General features: G+C 54.8%; 1 protein-coding gene across 2 annotated transcripts in view; it reads left to right on the plus strand.

Annotated features, from left to right (window-relative positions):
- KCNC1 (potassium voltage-gated channel subfamily C member 1) overlaps positions 1-19,503 on the plus strand; it is a 127,639-nt gene that overhangs the window by 33,159 nt on the left and 74,977 nt on the right. Inside the window, exons 2-4 of one of the 2 annotated variants that reach the window (XM_003818217.7) lie at positions 3,667-4,600; positions 11,457-11,645; positions 13,669-15,055. In XM_003818217.7, the coding sequence (XP_003818265.3) occupies positions 3,667-4,600; positions 11,457-11,645; positions 13,669-13,733 (1,188 nt within the window). In that variant the 3' untranslated portion in view covers positions 13,734-15,055. Of the gene's footprint in view, positions 1-3,666; positions 4,601-11,456; positions 11,646-13,668; positions 15,056-19,503 lie in introns of those variants that run through there. The other variant, XM_034932245.3, reaches the window with a different exon arrangement.

Consider the following 19,503-nt stretch of genomic DNA (forward strand, 5'->3'; position numbering starts at 1 on the left):
GCCTGGGAGTTACCAGGCTCCTGGGACATCAGTGCCCTGTCTGGGCTGTTCCTGTGAGCCTCCCCACGCACTAAAGAGCCGGAGTCGGAGATGGGCTTGCTGCCTCCCTGGGGTGCATTTAGAGACTCCTGGGGAACTCCCTTCAGTTGCTGTCTCCTGTGGGCCAGGGCTGTGAAGGGGAACCTCACCTCAGGGGAAGGGTCACTTAGTAGGGCCCTGAAGGATGAATGGGATTTTTTCAGACAGAGACTGGCAGGAGCACTCTCCAGCAGAAGGAATAGCAGGTACAAAACCACGGAGGTGGGGAGACACTCTGTGGTCAGAAATGGCAGAGAGCTGCACATGGCAAGAATGTTGGGTGCATGCAGGGAGAGGACCCTGGGAAATCAAATGAGGCCAGGACGCGGAGAGCCTCGTGTGCCAGGCTGGGGAATTTGGACTTTCTCTGTGGGCTGCATGGGCAGAGCTGGGATTCCAGTTGAAAGCACCCTCTGGTAGCCAAGACTGAAGTCTAAAACCTGCTTTGATGGCAGTGACCCTGCCCGGAGAGAGTCCCATATGAACAGGGGGTACAGTGGAGAATGGATGTTGGTTGGGGGGGCGGTTTGGGAATGGGATGTCCTGGCTGATGGGGCAGTGAGGAGGGGAGGTGCCTCTGGCCTCCAGCCAGGATTGAGAGCCAAGTGTGCAGTGGGCCCTGCCTCTTGGCACCGTTCGGTCATCCACAGTGTGCTTGTTCCTCTCCTCCCATACAAAGGCCAGGGCAGGGGGTGCAGCTGGGGGGCCTGCCCTGCCATTAGGGAGTCTCTGGGCTGTGGACGCCAAGCTCCAGAATGCGGCCTTCTAGGGGGGATCTGAAGCCAGATACCCAGCAGACCAGGATGTGTGTTTTAGCTCCAAGAGCCTTGGCAACTCTGGTGATGGAGAGAGCTCTGGAGCTCATTAAACTTGCAGCCAGCGTGGCGGCCTCTTCCCGTTGCTTCTACATTGCTTTCCTGGTCTACCTGTGTTGTGCTCCAGGTCTGGTCTTTCTGGATCTGGGAGCCATGGCTTTGAGCCTCTACCCTGCCTCTCTCAAGTGAGCACACATTACTCTGACCTTTTTCCAGCCTCTTCTAGTTCATAGGGCTGAGGGTTCAGCTTTTCAGTCCACTGCATTGTACTTGTCTCTGAATGTATCCTTCACCTGAGCTAGGCAGGGAGCTCCCTGAGGCTGGAATGAGGCCTTATTCAACTCTGTGCCAGGCAGAACTTGGTGCCTTGTGAGGAATGGATGGATGGGTGCATGGGTGGTTGGAAGGGAGGGATGGAGGGAGGGACACAGGAAAGAGGGAGGGAGATAAAGAAAAAAGGGAAGGGAAGAAGAATGAATGGATGTATGGATGGAAAGAAGGGAGGGAGGGAGAGAGAAAAGAAGGGAGGGAGGGAGAGAGAAAAGAAGGGAGGGAGGATGAGTGGATGGATGGGTGTATGAATGAATTAAAAAGGATGAATGGATGGCAGGGAAGGAGAAAGGAAAGGAGGAAGGGAGGATGATGTGCTGGTGAAAGAAAGGAGGGATAGGCCAGGTGGGGTGGCTTTCGCCTGTAATCCCAGCACTTTGGGAGGTTAAGGCAGGAGGCTCACCTGAGGCCAGGAGTTCAAAACCAGCCTGGACAACATAGAGAGACCCCATCTCTGCAAAATAAAAATAAATAAATAAATTAATTAATTAATAAAAATTTAAAAACAGGAAGGAGGGATAGATGGATGGAAGGAAGGAAGGCTGCACATGGACCACACTTGATAGTGGCTCAGGAGACAGTTTTCTGAAAATCGCACAATGCTCTGGAACCAACAGGACTAGTAGTGTCCCGTTGGCATAGCTCAGGCAGATCTCTTCCCGTTTCTGGGCCTCAGCTCCCCATTCGTAGCATGTGGTGTCTCAGAGCAGATCATATCTACAGGCTACTCTCACTCTATCATTCTGAGATGCCAACTTTGTCACTTCCCTTTGCTCCCAGCTTCCCTCAACACAGAATGTGGTTTGGAAGGTCCACATAATTCTTGGTTCCCAGATCCCTGCCAGGTTGAGTGTCAGGCCCTGTGACCACGGTTAATCCAAACAAGACTGTTCTGGGACTTCCAGGGCACCCCCTGGGTGGGGGAGGGGCATCACTGCAAACAAGGCGGCCTCTAGGGGCAGCATGGCTGCCTCCTGCTGTTGACACAGGGCCCGACCTTGGCCCTCCTCCAAATGATCTATGAGGGCAGGTCAGAGAACAAAGGTGTCACCCCTTGCAGACTGTAGCCCGGAGCTGCCTTGTGGAGAAGGCACTGCTTTGGCCATGGCTAGGCAGGGAGAAGAGGGACCCAAAAGGGTGGGGTGCAGTGAGGACATGCAGGCGGGAGTGACTATCTGGGCCCCTGAGAGAGGGCTGACTGGCAGGGGCGCATCCACCCAGGGCAGGGCCAAGGGAGGCCACAGTGTGTTAGAGTCCCGGCGGGGCTAGCAGGAGACTGTGAGAAGAGACCTTGCCCCAGAATCCAGTCTGAGCAGGAGGGTTTGAAACTCAGAAAGCTGCTTGATTCTGTCTCCTCGGTACCCATGCCTGCTGCAGGCTAGAGAAGCCTAGGGGGTCATTAGATGAGGCCTCCAAACCAAACCAAAGGGTCTCCCAAACCTTTTTGCTGGGGGCTCAGGGCCAGAGCAGGTGGTTCTGGACAGGCAGGGTGATCCTGGCCATTTCCTTCTCACTGGTGCTGTCTGAGAGAGTAGGTGCCCACACATGTTTGGGAAGCCCCAGGCCTCCAGCAGCTTCTTCCTCCCTCCCACTCACACCCCTACCCTAGGGCTGGAAAGGAGTCAAGCAGAGCCTATGGTGCCTTTGGGGATCCCTGGTGCAATTCTCCTCCTGATGCCTGAATCCTCAAACAGTCTCTCTCACAAAAGATCATTCAGCCTCTATTTGAGTACCTCCAAGGACAGGGAACTCATTACCATCTTGTGGTGCAAGTTCCTAGGAAGACAGAGAGAGGAGGTACATTTTAAAAAGCTGTCTATGACCATAGGGAAGACATAAATTTTTTTCAGCTCTAGTCAGGATAGAACCTGAAAGAGACCACATGAGGGAGGTACACACCCATGGAAAAGAGCAAAGAGCCTGGAGTTGGGAGAACAAATGGAGATCTGGCCTCTGAGGGGCTTCATTCCACTCTAGCTGCCCCCTCTTATTTCTTTGCAAACTTCAGCCCCAGCAGGCTGGGTCACTTTTATTGGGCAGGGTAGCTAAATGCCTTAACAAATCAGCTCCAAATCACAGTGACTGAACACAATGGAAATTTTTTTCCCACTCAGGTAACAGTTCAATGTGGGTATTTGGCTGATGTCTTTCTTTTCAGGGACCCAGGCTCCTTCCCTCTGTAGTTATACTAGTTATTGGGGCTTCCACATCTAGCTGGCAATAGGGGGAAGAAGAGAGCATGGAAGGCGGAGTAGGAGGGTTTTAGAGCCTGCCCTGGCGGTCGTGCAGGCCCTCTGTGCCCTGAGGAGGGAAATGTAGCACGTGCTGCAGGGGGTCTGGTGCTGGCATCTCCCCCCGCCTGGCCCTGGGACTGGACAGAGGCAACCCAGGCTTCTCCACTCTGGGTGGGCCTCCCTCTGACACTGTGTCTTTATCCCCACAGTATGTGGCCTTCGCTTCCCTCTTCTTCATCCTGGTCTCCATCACCACCTTCTGCCTGGAGACCCACGAGCGCTTCAACCCCATCGTGAACAAGACGGAGATCGAGAACGTTCGCAATGGCACGCAAGTGCGCTACTACCGGGAGGCCGAGACGGAGGCCTTCCTTACCTACATCGAGGGCGTCTGTGTGGTCTGGTTCACCTTCGAGTTCCTCATGCGTGTCATCTTCTGCCCCAACAAGGTAGAGTTCATCAAGAACTCGCTCAACATCATTGACTTTGTGGCCATCCTGCCCTTCTACCTGGAGGTGGGGCTGAGCGGCCTGTCCTCCAAGGCAGCCAAGGACGTGCTGGGCTTCCTGCGCGTCGTCCGCTTCGTGCGCATCTTGCGCATCTTTAAGCTGACCCGCCACTTTGTGGGCCTGCGGGTCCTGGGCCACACGCTCCGAGCCAGCACCAACGAGTTCCTGCTGCTCATCATCTTCCTGGCCTTGGGCGTGCTGATCTTCGCCACCATGATCTACTACGCCGAGAGGATAGGGGCACAGCCCAATGACCCCAGCGCCAGTGAGCACACGCACTTTAAGAACATCCCCATCGGCTTCTGGTGGGCCGTGGTCACCATGACGACCCTGGGCTATGGAGACATGTACCCGCAGACGTGGTCCGGCATGCTGGTGGGGGCTCTGTGTGCGCTGGCGGGCGTGCTCACCATCGCCATGCCCGTGCCCGTCATCGTGAACAATTTCGGGATGTATTACTCCTTAGCCATGGCTAAGCAGAAACTACCAAAGAAAAAAAAGAAGCATATTCCGCGGCCACCGCAGCTGGGATCTCCCAATTATTGTAAATCTGTCGTAAACTCTCCACACCACAGTACTCAGAGTGACACATGTCCGCTGGCCCAGGAAGAAATTTTAGAAATTAACAGAGCAGGTAGGAAACCTCTTAGAGGCATGTCGATCTGACCTTTCACCTCCGCCCCCTGTAGCGATGATTCCAGATCCAGTCAGACTGCTTCCTTAGTTCCGTGGGTGACCCCGGACCCCGCACTCAGTCTGGAGGTGTGGAGCCTGGGGGCCCAGGGAGATGCTGGGCGGCCAAATTCAGCAGGCAAGAGCCTGCTAGAGGAACCTCACTGGTGCCCCTGGGTAAGGAGGTTGACGCGGTTGGTCTCGTGATGTTCTGAAGAGACAACGCGGCCCGCCAGGTTGCTGAGGACTAACTTAGCAGGAGCCAGGGGGGCTCTGCTTGGTGGGGCAGGAGTCCGGTGTGAGTCTCTGACTCAGGCTACTGACCCGGTGTTGGGACAGAGTGGGGACGGGTGTGATTTGGAAATGCTAGACAGCCTTTGATCTGGTCCTTACCATGGCTCCCTTCAGGCTGTGTAGATGGCAGAGATAGTGCATGGGATCTGGGTAGGAGGGTCCCTTGCAAAGGCAGGTGCAAGGGTTCTCACCCCCAGCAGAGCCTGTCTCCATAGCTGAGTAGAATTCCTGCCCTGATTCGGGCTGCCCAGCTCGAGGTCCTTCCCAGGAGACGCCTGTAGCCCTCCGTGACAAGCTTACTTACCCCATAGCATGCTGAACCAACTCATCTTCTACCACCACTCTAGAGTTTAGCCTTTATCTTTAGGAACCTGTTGAAGTGACTCTAGCTTTCACGTTGTCTGTTTGGGTTGATGGTCGAGTGGGAGTTTCCGGTGACCCGATGGAAGCGGCTGCCGAGCAAAAGACTAGAGGGGGCCGCCACCCTGGGCAGCTTAGATGAAAGCGCTACAGACCAGCAACAGCCTCCCACCGAGGGTTCTCCCCGTTTCCAGTGGTAGGGACTGCAGCAGCAATATAGACATCCCAACCAGTGTACAACCACTTTCCCGTGAATTCACTGGGGGCCGGGAGGGGGGAGGGGGGCATGAAACAATACTAGTCACCGTGGGATATATTCTAATATTCCATGGCTAGTGGTTTGTTATGGGACTATCTCAGTTTTATGAGAACCTGCACATAGCACATAAAGTTGATCATGGGGCTCTGGTCCGAAGATATAAAGCCCATAGTCTACCTCTACCCATGGAATACCATCGACTTATTCTGTGGACACAGGGATTTCAAAGGAACAGATGACCCAGAGAAGAATGACAGCACTGAGTAAGAAGGAGTGCCAGGTGAGCGGGAGGTTGACGTGACAGGTGGCATTTAGTCTATGAAGGACCTCCCCATGCCCAGGTCTGGCAGGAGGCTACTGGCCAGCTCAGCCCCAGGTGGGGAAGTTTCCCCCTGGTTTGGGTGGCCTCCCCCAGTGGATGATTGATTTTCTCCCCTGCTATCGCGCTCTCTGACCCACCACCCCATCCCAATCCTCTCCTGGCTTTACCCCACAGCTCTGCTGGCCTGAGCACTACCCTCAAGGCCCATTTCTTTGCCCATGGGGGTTTCCCGGTCCTTTCACCCTGCCGCATACCCTTCCCTTCCTGGGATTTCTGTAGGTGCCTGAGAGGAACATGGCCAGGGGTCTCCGAGGCTGAAACAGCTCCGAGCTCTCTGCTTTGGATTAGCTAGTTACTTGATTTCAGGAGCTACCAACAGGGCTCTGGGCCTCTAGGAGGAAGGCATGGGCTGGCCCAGGCCCCAGCTTCCATGTGGGCCTGGCAAGAAGAGCTCAGCCTGAGTGGCATCACTGTGGCACTACCTGGCTCTTCCTCTGCATCCTCCCCGACACTGGATCTTTCAGGAGTGTTGCCCCAAGCACAGGTGCCCTGGGCCAGCCAGTCAAGAATCCCCAGTGCTCTCCAGGCAGGCCCAGATTCCTCTGTACTCTTGGACAATGACAGTATTATCCTGTGCGGAGTCCCCCTGCCCCCCAGGGAGTGCAGATGTGTTTGTTCAGACATGCACACCAGCTAATCCCAGGACACAAAACCTGTAAAACCCATGCACTCCTGTGGGATTGCCCCTGAGCTCCACAGTCTCTCCCCAGCCCTGCTTTTGAGAGCCACTTTGCCCTGGTCCCAGGTTTCAGGGGCCCAGACAGTTCTGGCTTGGACAGTCTCTGTGGCTGAGGAAGTATTTGGGGCCCTCACAAGCTTGCCCTCTGGAGCTTGGATGCCTGGATCCCTCCTGCCTCCCCCGTCACCAACTGTGCTCCCAAGCCCTTCCCAAGCACTCACTTCCCGGTGGTGTTGGTGCTGTCCTGATATCCTGACCCCCGAGGCTCCAGCCTCATCCCTCACCAGAACACTTCTCCCTCCAAAAGCTGGCGTGTGAGACCCCGGCTATCGGCCACCAAGAGGAGTTGCGGTCTTTAGGGGCGTTGTCCCCACCTCTGCACCCCGGAGTTCTTCCCATTCACCTTTTTTCCTGCTTGCAGCCATGCACCTAGATGGGCATAGGGTTGGGGTGAGTTTGTGGGAGAGTGAGGGGGAGGCCAGGGGCAAGGAAGGTGAATGTGGTGGCTCCACAGGAATTGTGAGAGATGAGATGCAGCCCCCCAAGGCCTTTCCAGTCTCACTGTACCCCCAAGGCAGTCTAGTGGCCTTGCCAAAACCTGAGCTTCTCCAATTCCACTTTTAAAACCAGAGTTAGGGGCTGTGTGTGGCACGCTGGGTTCTGAGGGCATCCCTCCCGCCCCCCCAGGCCAGCCCCCAGTGGTGCCAGCAGCACCTGCCCCTCACCTCCACCTCTTGGTCTCGTCTGAAGCCTCAGTCTGCGTGTCTGTCCCAGGGACAATATGGTCTCCTCCTCTGTGCTGTGGCTGGCATGGCCTCAGTGTCTGAGGGCTTGTCCTGGGAGGGGTATCAAGAATCCAATTCTCACCTGGTTGTAGGACCTCTTGGGGGATGCTAGGAGGGCGCCCTGGCACAGCCAGGGATTGCCTAGGGCTGAGGGGCCCAGGAGAAGCTACTTCTCTCCCAGAAAGGGGCTCCCTCCTGCATCTGCAGTCGGACGCCCAGACCGCCCACTCTGGACAGCCCACAGTGCCTCCTCCGTCCTGCCATGCCCATTCGCATGTGTCTTGTCCATCTCCGCTCCTGTGATGTGGGTCAGTCCTTTGTGGTGCCGCGTCCAGGGCTGCAGGGTCCCACATCAGTGAGCAGTGGGTGGCCGGTGGGGGGGGGGGTGGTGGCCGGGCTCCCTTCCTGCCCATGGCACCTAGAACAGCAGTGAGGTCCCAGAGAAGCCCCTGCCTGGGCTCCCTGGGAGCTAACCTTGCAGCCTCTGGGTTATCTTTGGCACAGGGGTCTAAAGTCCCCTATCCCCAGCCCCTCTACTTCCCCTGCTGGGCAGCAGTGGCTGCCCAGTGAGTGGTGCTATCCATGGAGGGGGAGGGAGCTGGGCAGCGCTGACTAGGCGGCGGGTGGGGCTAAGAGAGTTTCTGCAGGGACCCAGCTGCAGGGTCAGCAGCCTGTGGGCCCTGAGTGGGGTCTTTGTTGTCCTCAGGTGGGCTGTGGGGGAAGTAGCGGAGAAATGAAGTGACGCCAGGGGCCAGGCATGGGTGTTCTTTTCCGTGTTGTTCACATTTTCTCTCTTTCTTTCTCTCTCCACTAATCATGTTTCTCTCTCTCTCCTCGTTTTGTTGCATGACTTGTGCCGGTTCTCGTGATTGTTCCCTGCTCGTGTCTCACAGACTGTCCCCATTTAGCCTGATACTTTTTTCCTGAGTCCCCAGCTGGGCAGATACCTCAGGGCTAAACCCAAGGAAATGCCCAGCAACCCCCAACCCACCCCAGCCCCGCGTGCGCCCCTCCGGTGCCCGCAGCTGGTGTGAACAGTAAGTACTTTGGCGGTGCCTGGAGACCAGGGCAGAAAAGCCAGCTGTGCTGACTGAGGGCCCAGCCTCGGGTTCTCCTTGCTCCAAAGTTTAAAAAAAAATGACCCTCTCGCGGATGCTCATCTCAGCCCATTTCAAGCCTGGAAACCATCTCTGAGACGCTGTCCATGCTGCCATTTCATTACTGCAGGCCTGTGGGTCTAGTGGGGGCCTGGGGGCCCTGGGCTGGGGGAGGCAGGGCCCCCAGCCTCTGGAAAGCAGGTGGGAATGGAGGCTCCTAGCCACTATCTCATCCAAAGGATGGGGCAGGGGCGGGGGCTCACACCTTTGACCCTATTCATGGGTTCTCCAGATTTATACAGTTGGCCCCTCCTTGGTTTCTCTTTCTTCAAGCCACCCCTCTGGAGTTGGGGAGGGAGAATGCCCCAGTTTCTGAAAGCATCTTAAACCATAGATAGACTAACAGCCCAGGGGCCTGGGCCCATTCACAGAGCAAGACTTAAACTTCCCCACCCGATCATTAGTCCCTCCTCAAAGGTTAGGGTTGAGAGAAGCAGCACGCCCTAGGGGTGTCCCGGGAATCCCCCAGGAGGGAAAGGTGCCAGGCTATCATCCCTCCAGGGATCCCTGATGGATGTTCCTTGTCCCCTGCCCAAAACCATCCCGAACTTTGGGCCCTTTAGTGATTGTGGGAGCTGGGAGCCCCCAGGGCCTGGGGGCTTGTGGACAGAACCAGTGGGCGGGGGCCCAGCATTCAGAGCCAGAGAAGGGTCTCAGGCGGCACCATCTCCACAGAGGCAGAGGCAGAGAGAAGGCACCCCCCTCTGACCCACCCCCCCCCAGGCAAGAACTGCAGGCTGTAGACACCTCCCCTAGCAGAAGATGGCCAACAGAGACTCAGCAAGTCCTCACTCCCCTCCCAGAAGGAGACGCTGCCTGGGAGGACCCACTGTTCTCCCCTTGAGAAAAATTCATGCAGGGTGCTATGGGCCTCAACCCCCACATCGTCATCCGCGTCCTCTCCATACTGTTTCCCTCCCCTCTCCCAACACCCTCCTCCCTCAGCCCGGAGACCCTTGGATGGAAGACGGGGCCAGCCAGAGTGGGAGGCAGGACCAGCGTGTCTGCGAGCACACGTGTGTGCCTGCAGACATGCCCCAAGACCCCAGAGACGCCCCGGCCCCAGTCACATGGTGTCAGAGTTACCTTGGCAACTGGCCTTTTTGGTTTAGAGTAAATTGGGAAGCGAAGCCCCTGGGATTTGTCGAGAAACGCACTGTACGTGAAATGCTTTGCCATCTTGTACGAAAGACTTTTTTTTTTAAGTTCCAAAATTATGATGGGATTTTTTTGGATTTGCTTTACGAATAAATCTGATTGGTCCATTTCTCTTTTGACTGACTGCCTCTTTGTAGTGACATGATGTGTACACGGGCGGTAATCCCACCCACGTGCACGCCCAGCGTGTGCACGTGGGGAAGGATCACTTCTGCGTGTAGTTACATGATGTGAACAGGATCACGGGAGAGTGTTCAATCGGGTGGACATTGTCTCCAGCCTTTTCCCCCCACTCTACTCTTTCAGAGAGCCTCCCCTGACGTGGTCGTGCCCAAGTTGGTTTCCCTCTTCCACAAAAGGGCTTGTGCTTGAGGCTGTCACCCTAGATGAAGTATTGGAGTTGGCTCCACCCTGGCCAGGAAGATTCTGCTTTGAGGGCAGAGAGTTTGGGGCAGGTTCGGTCCTCAAGAGTGATGGGATGGGGGCAAAGGCCAGTCAGGGCTACCTCTGTCAGCTCCAGAGGCTTCCACGGCTCTGCTCCGAGATCGCAGAGAGACAGAGCTCCTTGCTGTGGCCACAGTTTGCCCCCCACCAAATGTGCTCCCAGACCTCCTCCCAGGCTTCTTCTCAGGCTGCCACAGAGGCCAGAACTCCAGTTTCCCCCACCCAAGTCCATCAGCCGCTGTTGTCTTCTACACATTCATCTGCCTTGCTTTGCCGGGGACACTGACCAGAGGGGACAGAGGAATGGGAGCCCCTCCCAAATCCATGTCCTGCTGCCACAGCCTCATGCATACATCCTTGTTGTGCCTGTGCAAGCTGACCAGGCCTGCTGGGGACAGCATGGAGTGGAAGACACTGGATTGATATGTGTGGGGACCAGAGCAGACTGAGTGATCTGCTTGGGTCCGTCCATGTGGGGGACGGAGCAGATGGAGTGGTCAAATTGGGTCTGCATGGGCAAAGAGGAGACTGTGTGACCAGGACTGGTCTGTATGGGGGGTCGGGGCATAGAGTGACTGGACCAGGTCTGTGTGGGAACAGAGTAGACTGTGTGACCGGGCCTAGCCTGTATGGGGAACAGGGCATACAGAGTGACCCGCTTGGGTCTTTATGGGGTTGGGGTCGGGGGGGTACGGGCGCAGGCCGAGTGATTAGATGGGGGGTGGGGGTGGTGTGAACCAGGTGATCAGATGAGATCCAAATGGGAGATGGGGTAGAGTAGATGAGATGGTCTGTATGGAGCTAGGGAAGCCCGAGCAACTGGCTGGCTGTGGACGGGAGGCAGCCAGGCTCTGGTCAGCAGCAGAGGGGTCCGGAAAGGCCCCTCTCTGGACTGGAGTGTTTCTGCGTGTCTGTCTGTCTTCTCCCTGAGCTCTGTGTCTGGCTCTCCCCCATGACTGCATCCACACCATCCTGTTTCATCGGCCCTGCTTGGGGCCCGGGGACGGCCCCCAGCACCACACCTGCTGGATCCATCACCAACTCATCTTTTTGCAAACTTTGAGCAAACCCAGGAGTCCCCACTCCCAGCACTGTGGGCAGCCCGAAGGCTGCCTGAATGAGCTGAACCCCCCACCAAGCCCCCTGCCTTGTGCCCTCCTCGCTCCACAGCCTGCCCGCTTTTCCGTCCTCAGGGACGCTCAAGCTGCCCTCTGCCAATACCCCGCTTCTGGCCTGTCCCCCCCTGCCCCCCACTAAACAGTTTTCAGTGTCTCAATAGCTTCTGCTTATATGTTTGAAGATTCCAAACTGAATGGGGAGGTGGCGAAGGCCGCGCTGGCGAACGAAGACTGCCCCCACATAGACCAGGCCCTCACTCCCGATGAGGGCCTGCCCTTTACGCGCTCGGGCACCCGCGAGAGATACGGACCCTGCTTCCTCTTATCAACCGGGGAGTACGCGTGCCCACCTGGTGGAGGAATGAGAAAGGGTATGTAGAGGAAGCTGGAGCACCGTGCATCGTCCGGGCCGCCTCGCGCTCCTGCAGATGGGTGGGCAGGGCGGCGGGCAAGGGCGCTGAGGGGCAGGCAGGCACACCGAGGGGGGCAAGGATGGAGGGAATCTCCCAGGGTCGGCCCCTGGAGGGCTGAGGCCCTTCCCCCCAAATGAGATGTCAGGCTGGCAGAGAGAACTTGAGGCCCTGGCAGCTGTGGGTTGCTGGGAGTTGAGAGGGGATTGGACAGGTTGACTTTAGGCCATGACCCCAAGGCAGGGGTACCCAGGAATGCAGGAGGAGCCTTGACTCCCCCAGGCTGCTCTTGCAGATGGCAGGTCAAGTCCCAAAGGCAAAGTGATCTCTCCTCTCCCCTGATTGAGGAGGGCAGTGGAGTGGGCCAGGACCCTGTGAACTTAGCTACACAAGATCCGTGTTCTTGGCATGGAAGAGGCATCCTTGAAAGATAATCAATCCACAAGCCAGAGGGAGGAGAGGCAAGAAGAGAGAGATGTCTTCAGGGCTTGGGGGTAATGCCATTGTCCTTGCAGTCAGAATATTGCTAGTGGCAGATCGAGAACTTGCCAAGAGAAGGTGGTTGAGCAGGACGGTCCTGCCCCTTCCATCCCCAGCACCCACAGGCCTCTGCCCAGGGTGTGGTCAGCACCCTCTTGTGGTTGGCGAAGGCTGAGGCTGCTGTTGGCCCCTGCTCCAGGTCTCTTTGTAGTCAGCATGCTAGGCTGTCCCCACTGGAGAGAAAGGCTTCTCCTAGAGCTTCAGCACCGGCCGGGGAGAGGCTTGGGGTGGGGGCCCAGGGCGCCCGAGCTCAAGGCTCCAGGCACTGGCCCGGACCTAGAAGGCAGAGGGCACCTTTCTTGGTGCAGCAGACTGGCTGGGCAGCTCGTGCATGTCTTGGAGTGCCTCACACGTGCACACAGATGCATGCTGAACGGGGTGAGCAGGCTGGGTCAGAAGAGGAGCTGGGTTTTTGAAAGCAACAGTTGGTGCAGCCTATGGTCATTCACAACTGCTCCAGTATTTGAAGTGATTAAACCACACGCAGGAGAAAACAATGCAAAAGCAAAGGCAAACCTAGAAGAGGAGAGGCAGCCCGCATGGAGACGAGGGAACATGGTTCTGGTCACTGGTGCTTAGTTGTGCCCACCTGGTCTAGGCTGGTCTCTGCTTCTCTGCCCTGCCCAGAGGTCCTTTGAGCCGGGGCACGGTGCGCAACTCCCCGCATGGTGCTGCATGGCGGAGGGCTGCCAGCCTTCGGGAGGGTCCCATCCTTGGCACCGGCCACGGATGGGCCTGATGTTCCCCTTTGCGACTGGCTTTTTCCCAGTTGGAGGTGCTAGAATGCCCAGAAGCAGAATGCCCGAGGAGTGAGGGGAAAAGCAGGTAGACGGTTCCCAGTGTCTGTGCCCTGCCCAGTAAGCTCTCGTGGGCTTTCTGTCTCCATCATCTTGAATGTTAGACTGATTGGTGTGGCCCCAAAGAGCAGACAAGACAGTCTCTTTACTGTGGTGCCAGAAGCACAGAAGGGAGTGTGGGACAGGAACAGCCCTGCTCCCTGCAGTGGCTGGGAGTCCAGCGGTAAGCACTGTCCACAGGAGATACCCATTCCTCAGTCCCACCGAGGCTTAGGTGCCAGAGTCTTTGGGAGGCGCTAAGGGTGAAGTGTCCCCACCTACATCCATTCGGCCCGCGCTCTCATGGAGCCACGACAGCCGCCGAGGACTTGTTTTTCTCAGGCTAATTCTGAGCCAGAAGGCATGCAGGTGTGTGAGTCAATGTGCAGAGCAGAAGTAGGGACTCATCCCATTCCCCCAGGAGGGAGAGAAAGAGGCGTGCTAGGCTGGCTCAGTGCATGGGCAAACCAAGCCAGCTGGAGAAGAATCTGCCTGCCTCTGCATGCGGCTGTTCTGTCTTTCCTCCTCCTTCTTAAAAACTAAGTACCAAGCGGGATGGGAGAGCCAAGAAGAGAAGCTCAAGTGTTAATTGTATTCTTTACATACAGATCTTTGCAAAGAAAGCCCTGTCATTGCTAAGTATATGCCGACAGAGGCTGTGAGAGTGACTTGACCAGGCGGCTTGGCCGAGGACACTGGTGGCTATTAAGCATCTGGGTGGACCTGCAGCCCCTCCTCACCCTCGGACAGAGTAAATTCACGCCATGCAGGTTTGCCGGACGAGTCCGAGTGGCCCAGGCATTGTACTAGGACGGACGTAGCTTTTTCTACGGCCAAATGGTAACTGACCGTAGAGGATTTCTTTTCCTTCTTTTCATTTTTTAAAATTTTATTTTATTCGGGGAGGGGGGGTGGAGGGGCTCCTTAGCATGACTTGCATGAAGTTAAACAGAAAACCCAGCAAACCAAACCCACCAACCCCCTGCAACTGTATGATTACCCTGAACAACAATAACGAAAAGAAAAACATCAAAGCCCTCTATTTTCTTTCAAAGCTCTTGACTTTCACACACGTTGTTGGAGCCAAACTGTAACGGCGTTCGGTAGAAACCTGTACATTTCTGGGGGTGAGGGGCGAGGGGAGGAGGGACGGAGATGGGGAATGGATTGCTTCCTTTTTGTACACAAGATCAAGAGGAAAGCTTCCAAAAAGGGCAGTCGGTCAGTCATCGGTCATATTGACCTCACCTTCATAGTTCATCTCTCACGTGGAAACTGAGAACTTTGCTCCAAATAGAATTGTGGAAACTCGCACGGCTGCCTTCTTCCCCGTTTGGCATGCTTGTGACCCAGCGGATGTCTCCCCAAGACCCCTGACAGCAGCTAGTCTAGGTTGATTCTCTCATCTTATCGGTGTGTAGATCCAGTGTGACCAACTTTCATAACAAATTGTTCATAGTAAATAATCACCACCGTATGGATTTTCCAAGTGTTCCATTAAAACCAGGATGTAGAGCACCAAAAGATCAGGACCACGGGAGGAGCAGCCTCCTCCACCTTTACTAAGGCACAACCTGGCTTTGTATGCAATTTAGTACTTCAGAGTAAAAACCTGCATGCCCAATGTTATGCAAAGCGATTCTAGCATGAAATAAATTTTGTATCATGGTTTCTGTATAGTCTAAAGCAGATTTGTTTTCCTGAAGCAGTCGGAGGTTTGCAGAGACACACTTCTGCATCTCGAATAAATATAGTATTTTCCCAACAGAAACAGAGGACAGTAGCTTGCCTTTGGTCTGATTCTAAAATTAGTGGGGTGGGGGGGGAAGGATTATTTTTGAAAAACACATGCTTGAGTTGAAAAAAATGCAACATCTCAAGCTTTCACTGCAGCTCACAACATTTCCTGGAAAGAGAGCAATGATGCTTTAGCTCAACAACCTCCCCTCCCTGGGCCCTGGCCCCCAATAATAAAAAACTGACTTTTGAGATGAAGCATGAATTTGGGTTTTTATTGCCTTCAGGCAGTGTCGTGATTCTGGTCTGGGCCTCTGGTCCCCTGTGGCTGGGCTGGGGGTAAACCTGGGCCCTGGCTGCTCTGGTCTCAAGGATCCACCCTTAAGGTGCTTGTCCTCTTGCTGGGGCAAAGTCAGGCCCTAAGGAAAAAGTTGTCCTCTGCAGATTGGTTGGGCAGGGTGGCCCCTTGGGCTGCAGATCCTGTTGGGTCAGGGGAGGGAGGCAGCTTTCAAAGGCACAGGGCTTATAAGGACCTAAGACCAGCAAATCCTCTAGGGGGTTCACCTGACCAGGAAACTTCTCCATGAATCATGCCATACTGATGGGTCCTTGAATCGGGCCATGTTAGAGCTCCCAGCCCCTTATGCAGACCGTGGTCACCTCACTTCTAGGGCCATTCTTGACTCTGATGAAGCCAGAGGTAGGGTTTGACTGTCAGATCTGGGTGCCCTACCCAGCAGCACCCTTGCCAGGACAAGTCTGATGGATGCCCTCATCACATACCCCTCTCTCGGCCTGGAGGCATCTTGGGAGGGGTAAAGCCCTCTCCTAGGGATCGTGACTGTCTTGGGTTGTTCACTTGGTTTTGGTGGCAAAGTAGAGGTTTGGGGTTCCAATTCTTTTCTATCCATTAGAGACTTCAGGAATGTTCAGGTGGTAAGCGTCCATAATGGTCATGATAGTCAATCTATGAGCATTTTCCAGATGAGGAAATGAGGCCCAGAGAAGAGAGGGATCTGCCCAGGGCCACAGACAAGTAGGTGTCAGTCTTCCCCTGATTTTTTTTCCCTTGATGCCTCCCAACATGGCATGAGTCCATGATCAGATGGGTGGGTGGGAAGCTTCAAGTGTGTATGAAATTCTCATCTAACAGTTTTTCATCATCTCCAAGCATTGGCCTCAACTTCCTGATGCCCCATGCAGTCCAGGAAACAAGGGGTTGGGGTCCGTGGAGTAGTGAGTACTGTCAGGCCTCTGCCCGGGGCCCCTACCAGGGCTGCCACCACCATTCATAAGCATCAGGATGCACAAGCCAAGTAGCCTCCGCTGCTGCAGGGAGGGTAATATCCACTCTACTTAGGGACCCACAAGCAAAGAAGTGCCCTGGTGGACTCAAAGTGGGACTCAGCAAAAAGCCGTTAGGAATATGGGTTTCCAGGGACACAGCAGCTAATGGGGAAAGGGAATTAACATGAACTGAGTATCTACTACATGCGGGCATCTTACACACGTTATCTAATGACAGCTCACAATCACCTAACAGTCCCATTTTACAGGTGAAACAAGGTGCAGAGAGGTAAAGTAATGGCCCAAAGCCACAGAGCCAATGTGTGACAAAGCCAGTGTTTTAACCCAGGTGGTCTGAATCCAGAGCTCAAGTTACAACTGTCTCAAGCTACTTGAGGCCTTCAGGGGCTGGCCATTAGGGGTGGAAATGATAGGAACACTAGAGTGGCTGGTCCTAAATCCCAGGACCTCAGGACCTGGCCTCCTGCCCTACTTCATGAAGTGCCATGAATGTGACAGGAGGGAGCCACTTCTGATCGTGCCCCAAGCCTCCCCGACACACAGCTGGCCAACCTCACTCTCCTGCTTAAACACCTCGTTGCCCTAAGATTGGAGTTTCAGCTCCTTCAACTGGCTGGCAAAGCCCACTGCCTCACCAGCCGCTCCTCCCTCCTCCCTCCGCACTGCAGTCACTCTGAAATTCTGAACTTGTAGCAGTTGCACGGACCCGCGCCCTCCCTCTATCACCCCCACCCCTAACTAACTCCCTAACTCCCAGTTTCAATTGATCACGAAGTCACTTCACCCAGAAGTGGTGGATGCCTGGGGCTGATGAGAAGGCTTTAAGCCTGAGCCCTAGGCCTGGATTCACCATTCCTAAGCACAATCTCACCCAAGGCTGATCTCAGGGCCCTCACAACCCACCAGGGCCAAGGGTGGTGGGGGTGTCAAGGGATGATGGGGTACTTGTAATCAGGAGGGGAGGGTGAGTATGGTAGTTAGGGAGGGAGACGTCCCACCAACATCTGGTCTGTGCTTAACCTTCAACCATCACTCCAGGGGCCAGGCCAACAACCAGGGAGCACAGAATGGGGCCTGCTCCCCTCTTTCCCTTCCTTCTCACACAGGAGGAATATGAAGACTGATTCACTTAGTTCATTGAAGAAAAGTAGTTTTTAAAAATGAGTATTTTCTCAAATAGCCACAGCTCTTACAGCACATTAGCTTACCAGGTGAATGATGTTGTCATAAATTGACTGTCAAATGGTTATGATATTTGTAAAAGGGCTAAAAGTAAAGGATGAATAGTGACGAGAGGATCAGAGAGCCCACTCATTTAACCTCCCCCCTACGGTGGGTGGGGTGTACTGATGAATTAATTCATGGGCATTTATTGGGCACTTCCTCCATTCCAGGACCCCTCCTTGGCAAAGGGGTTCCAAAATTGACCAAGACCTGGTCTCTTGCTCTCAAAGAGCTCACAGGCTATTAGGAATGAGGGGCTTGGACATTTACAAAGTCTGAGAATAACCAATAGCAATCAAAGGGTGCAGAAAAAAAATCTGGGAGACATTGTCAACACCTCCTCACTCATTATCTGATGAGTGCTTTCAGACACTCATCAGATTCAGCCAGTGAAGGAGCATGGAGAGCGCCCATCTGCCCAACACTGCTGTCGGGAAAGGCAAAAATGGAGGAACTCAAGGTGATGGGATGGTCTATGATGTCTTCTAGTGCCAACAGCCATTCATCCTTCCACATGTGGATTATCTGCACCTGTCTGCTTCTAAGAAGGGTTTGACTCAGTTCTGAGAGTCTGAGGTTCTGCATCAAAGGGCTCGGGCTAATGCACCACCTGATCCTGTTTCAGGCTGGGAAGGAACTCTGAGACACTTCTTTTTGGTGCTCACAAGGAGGTCATGGGAGAGGCATTAGGACTCAGCAGCAGAGGCCTTGGGATTTTGGTTTCTTCCAGCAGGTGCTGAAAGAGGTAGGAGGGAGCTCTGAACTGGAACCTTGTGAGAGAGAGTGCATTGGTTCTTTGTGAGTAGTAACTGTTCAGGCAGTACGGGCCTGAGTGCTATCCGGTGTGGGATTGCTTTCTGGCCTGTGTGTCTGATACAGGCCTTTAGGACAGTGGGTGGTGGGCCAGTGTCCTTGGGCTTGCTCCCATATGGATCACCTCTGGGCCATCTGACTGCTCCATCTCTGTGGTTTGTTTGGTCACCTTGGCAAGTCAAGCTCCGAGTGCATGGAGATATCCTTCTTCCCATTCCTCAAGTTCTTGGAGACTGTACTGGCCTCTATTGGTCCTGAGAGGTGGGGAACCAAGGGATTTGCTGGCCAGGACAGCCATGTTTCTAGGGTACAATATTGAGAGGACTCCATGCACGATGTTCAAGGTCAGCCTGTGGCTGTCAGTGGTCTCTATGTTCAGGCCTGGGAAGCTCAAGGTTGTCCTCATCCTCCTCTCCTGAGCTGAACTCACTCCTGGTCCCAGGGCTACTCTCCATCACACCCTTGTCTCACTCAAGGACTTAGCTGGGTCACTTCCCAATCAGGACCCTGGCCTGGTAGTGAGGTTTATGACCTTGAGATGGTCCCTTCCCCCCTTTTGGCCTCCATTTTCCCACATGAACAAATGAAAATGTTGAATAAAATCAGTGGTTTTTAAACTTTCTCAAGGACCTCTTGTCAAACGAAATGTTATGTGAAGCCCAATATAGAGAAAAACTAAAGCTGCTTGGAATAAGATGTGTTGGGGGGCGGGGGGCGGGGGAACCTGGACCTCTATCTACCTGGCCTCCTTGACCCACAAGGTGGCCACTGAGTTCTCAGGAGACTCCCAGGGCTCTAAAGGATGCAGCGTGACGGCCGCTAGGCTGGATGGTCTTTCAAGGGCCTCTAACTTTGGTATCCTGGGATTTTGTAACTTGAAGCCACTGCAGCCCAGCCCTCACAGACTCATTCTGAGTCACAAGGAGGCAGCGTGGGATGGGTCACAGACCTGGGCTGCCTAGCTGGTGATACTGCCACATGGTTCTCCAGAAAAAGTCCATTCTCTGAGGTCCTCCGGCAAAAGGCTTGCTGCGAGTCACAGCAGAGAGAAAGGTCCTATGTCCCCCAGAGCCACAGGGAAGTCAGGGAATGGGGATCTGGCCTGGTCTCCATCTTACCTGAGGGCCCTCTTCCTGTACAGGCTAAGGCTTGGGGGGCAGACGGTCAGGGGTCAGAGTCTTTGACGTTGCTATCCCTACAGACTCCCCTTCACATGCTGTGGCCTATCCCTCATCTGAAACAGTATATTTTAGCAAGTATAGTCACACAAACAAGCTCCAGCGCCTTGGCTGACTCAGATGAAGACAAATCTGAGAGTTTCGTCGGTTCTAGCCTCTCTTGCTGTCCTAGGGTTTTCCTCT

The sequence above is a fragment of the Pan paniscus genome, chromosome 9 (genome assembly GCF_029289425.2).
Source record: "Pan paniscus chromosome 9, NHGRI_mPanPan1-v2.0_pri, whole genome shotgun sequence".
NCBI classification, from domain to species: Eukaryota; Metazoa; Chordata; class Mammalia; order Primates; family Hominidae; genus Pan; species Pan paniscus.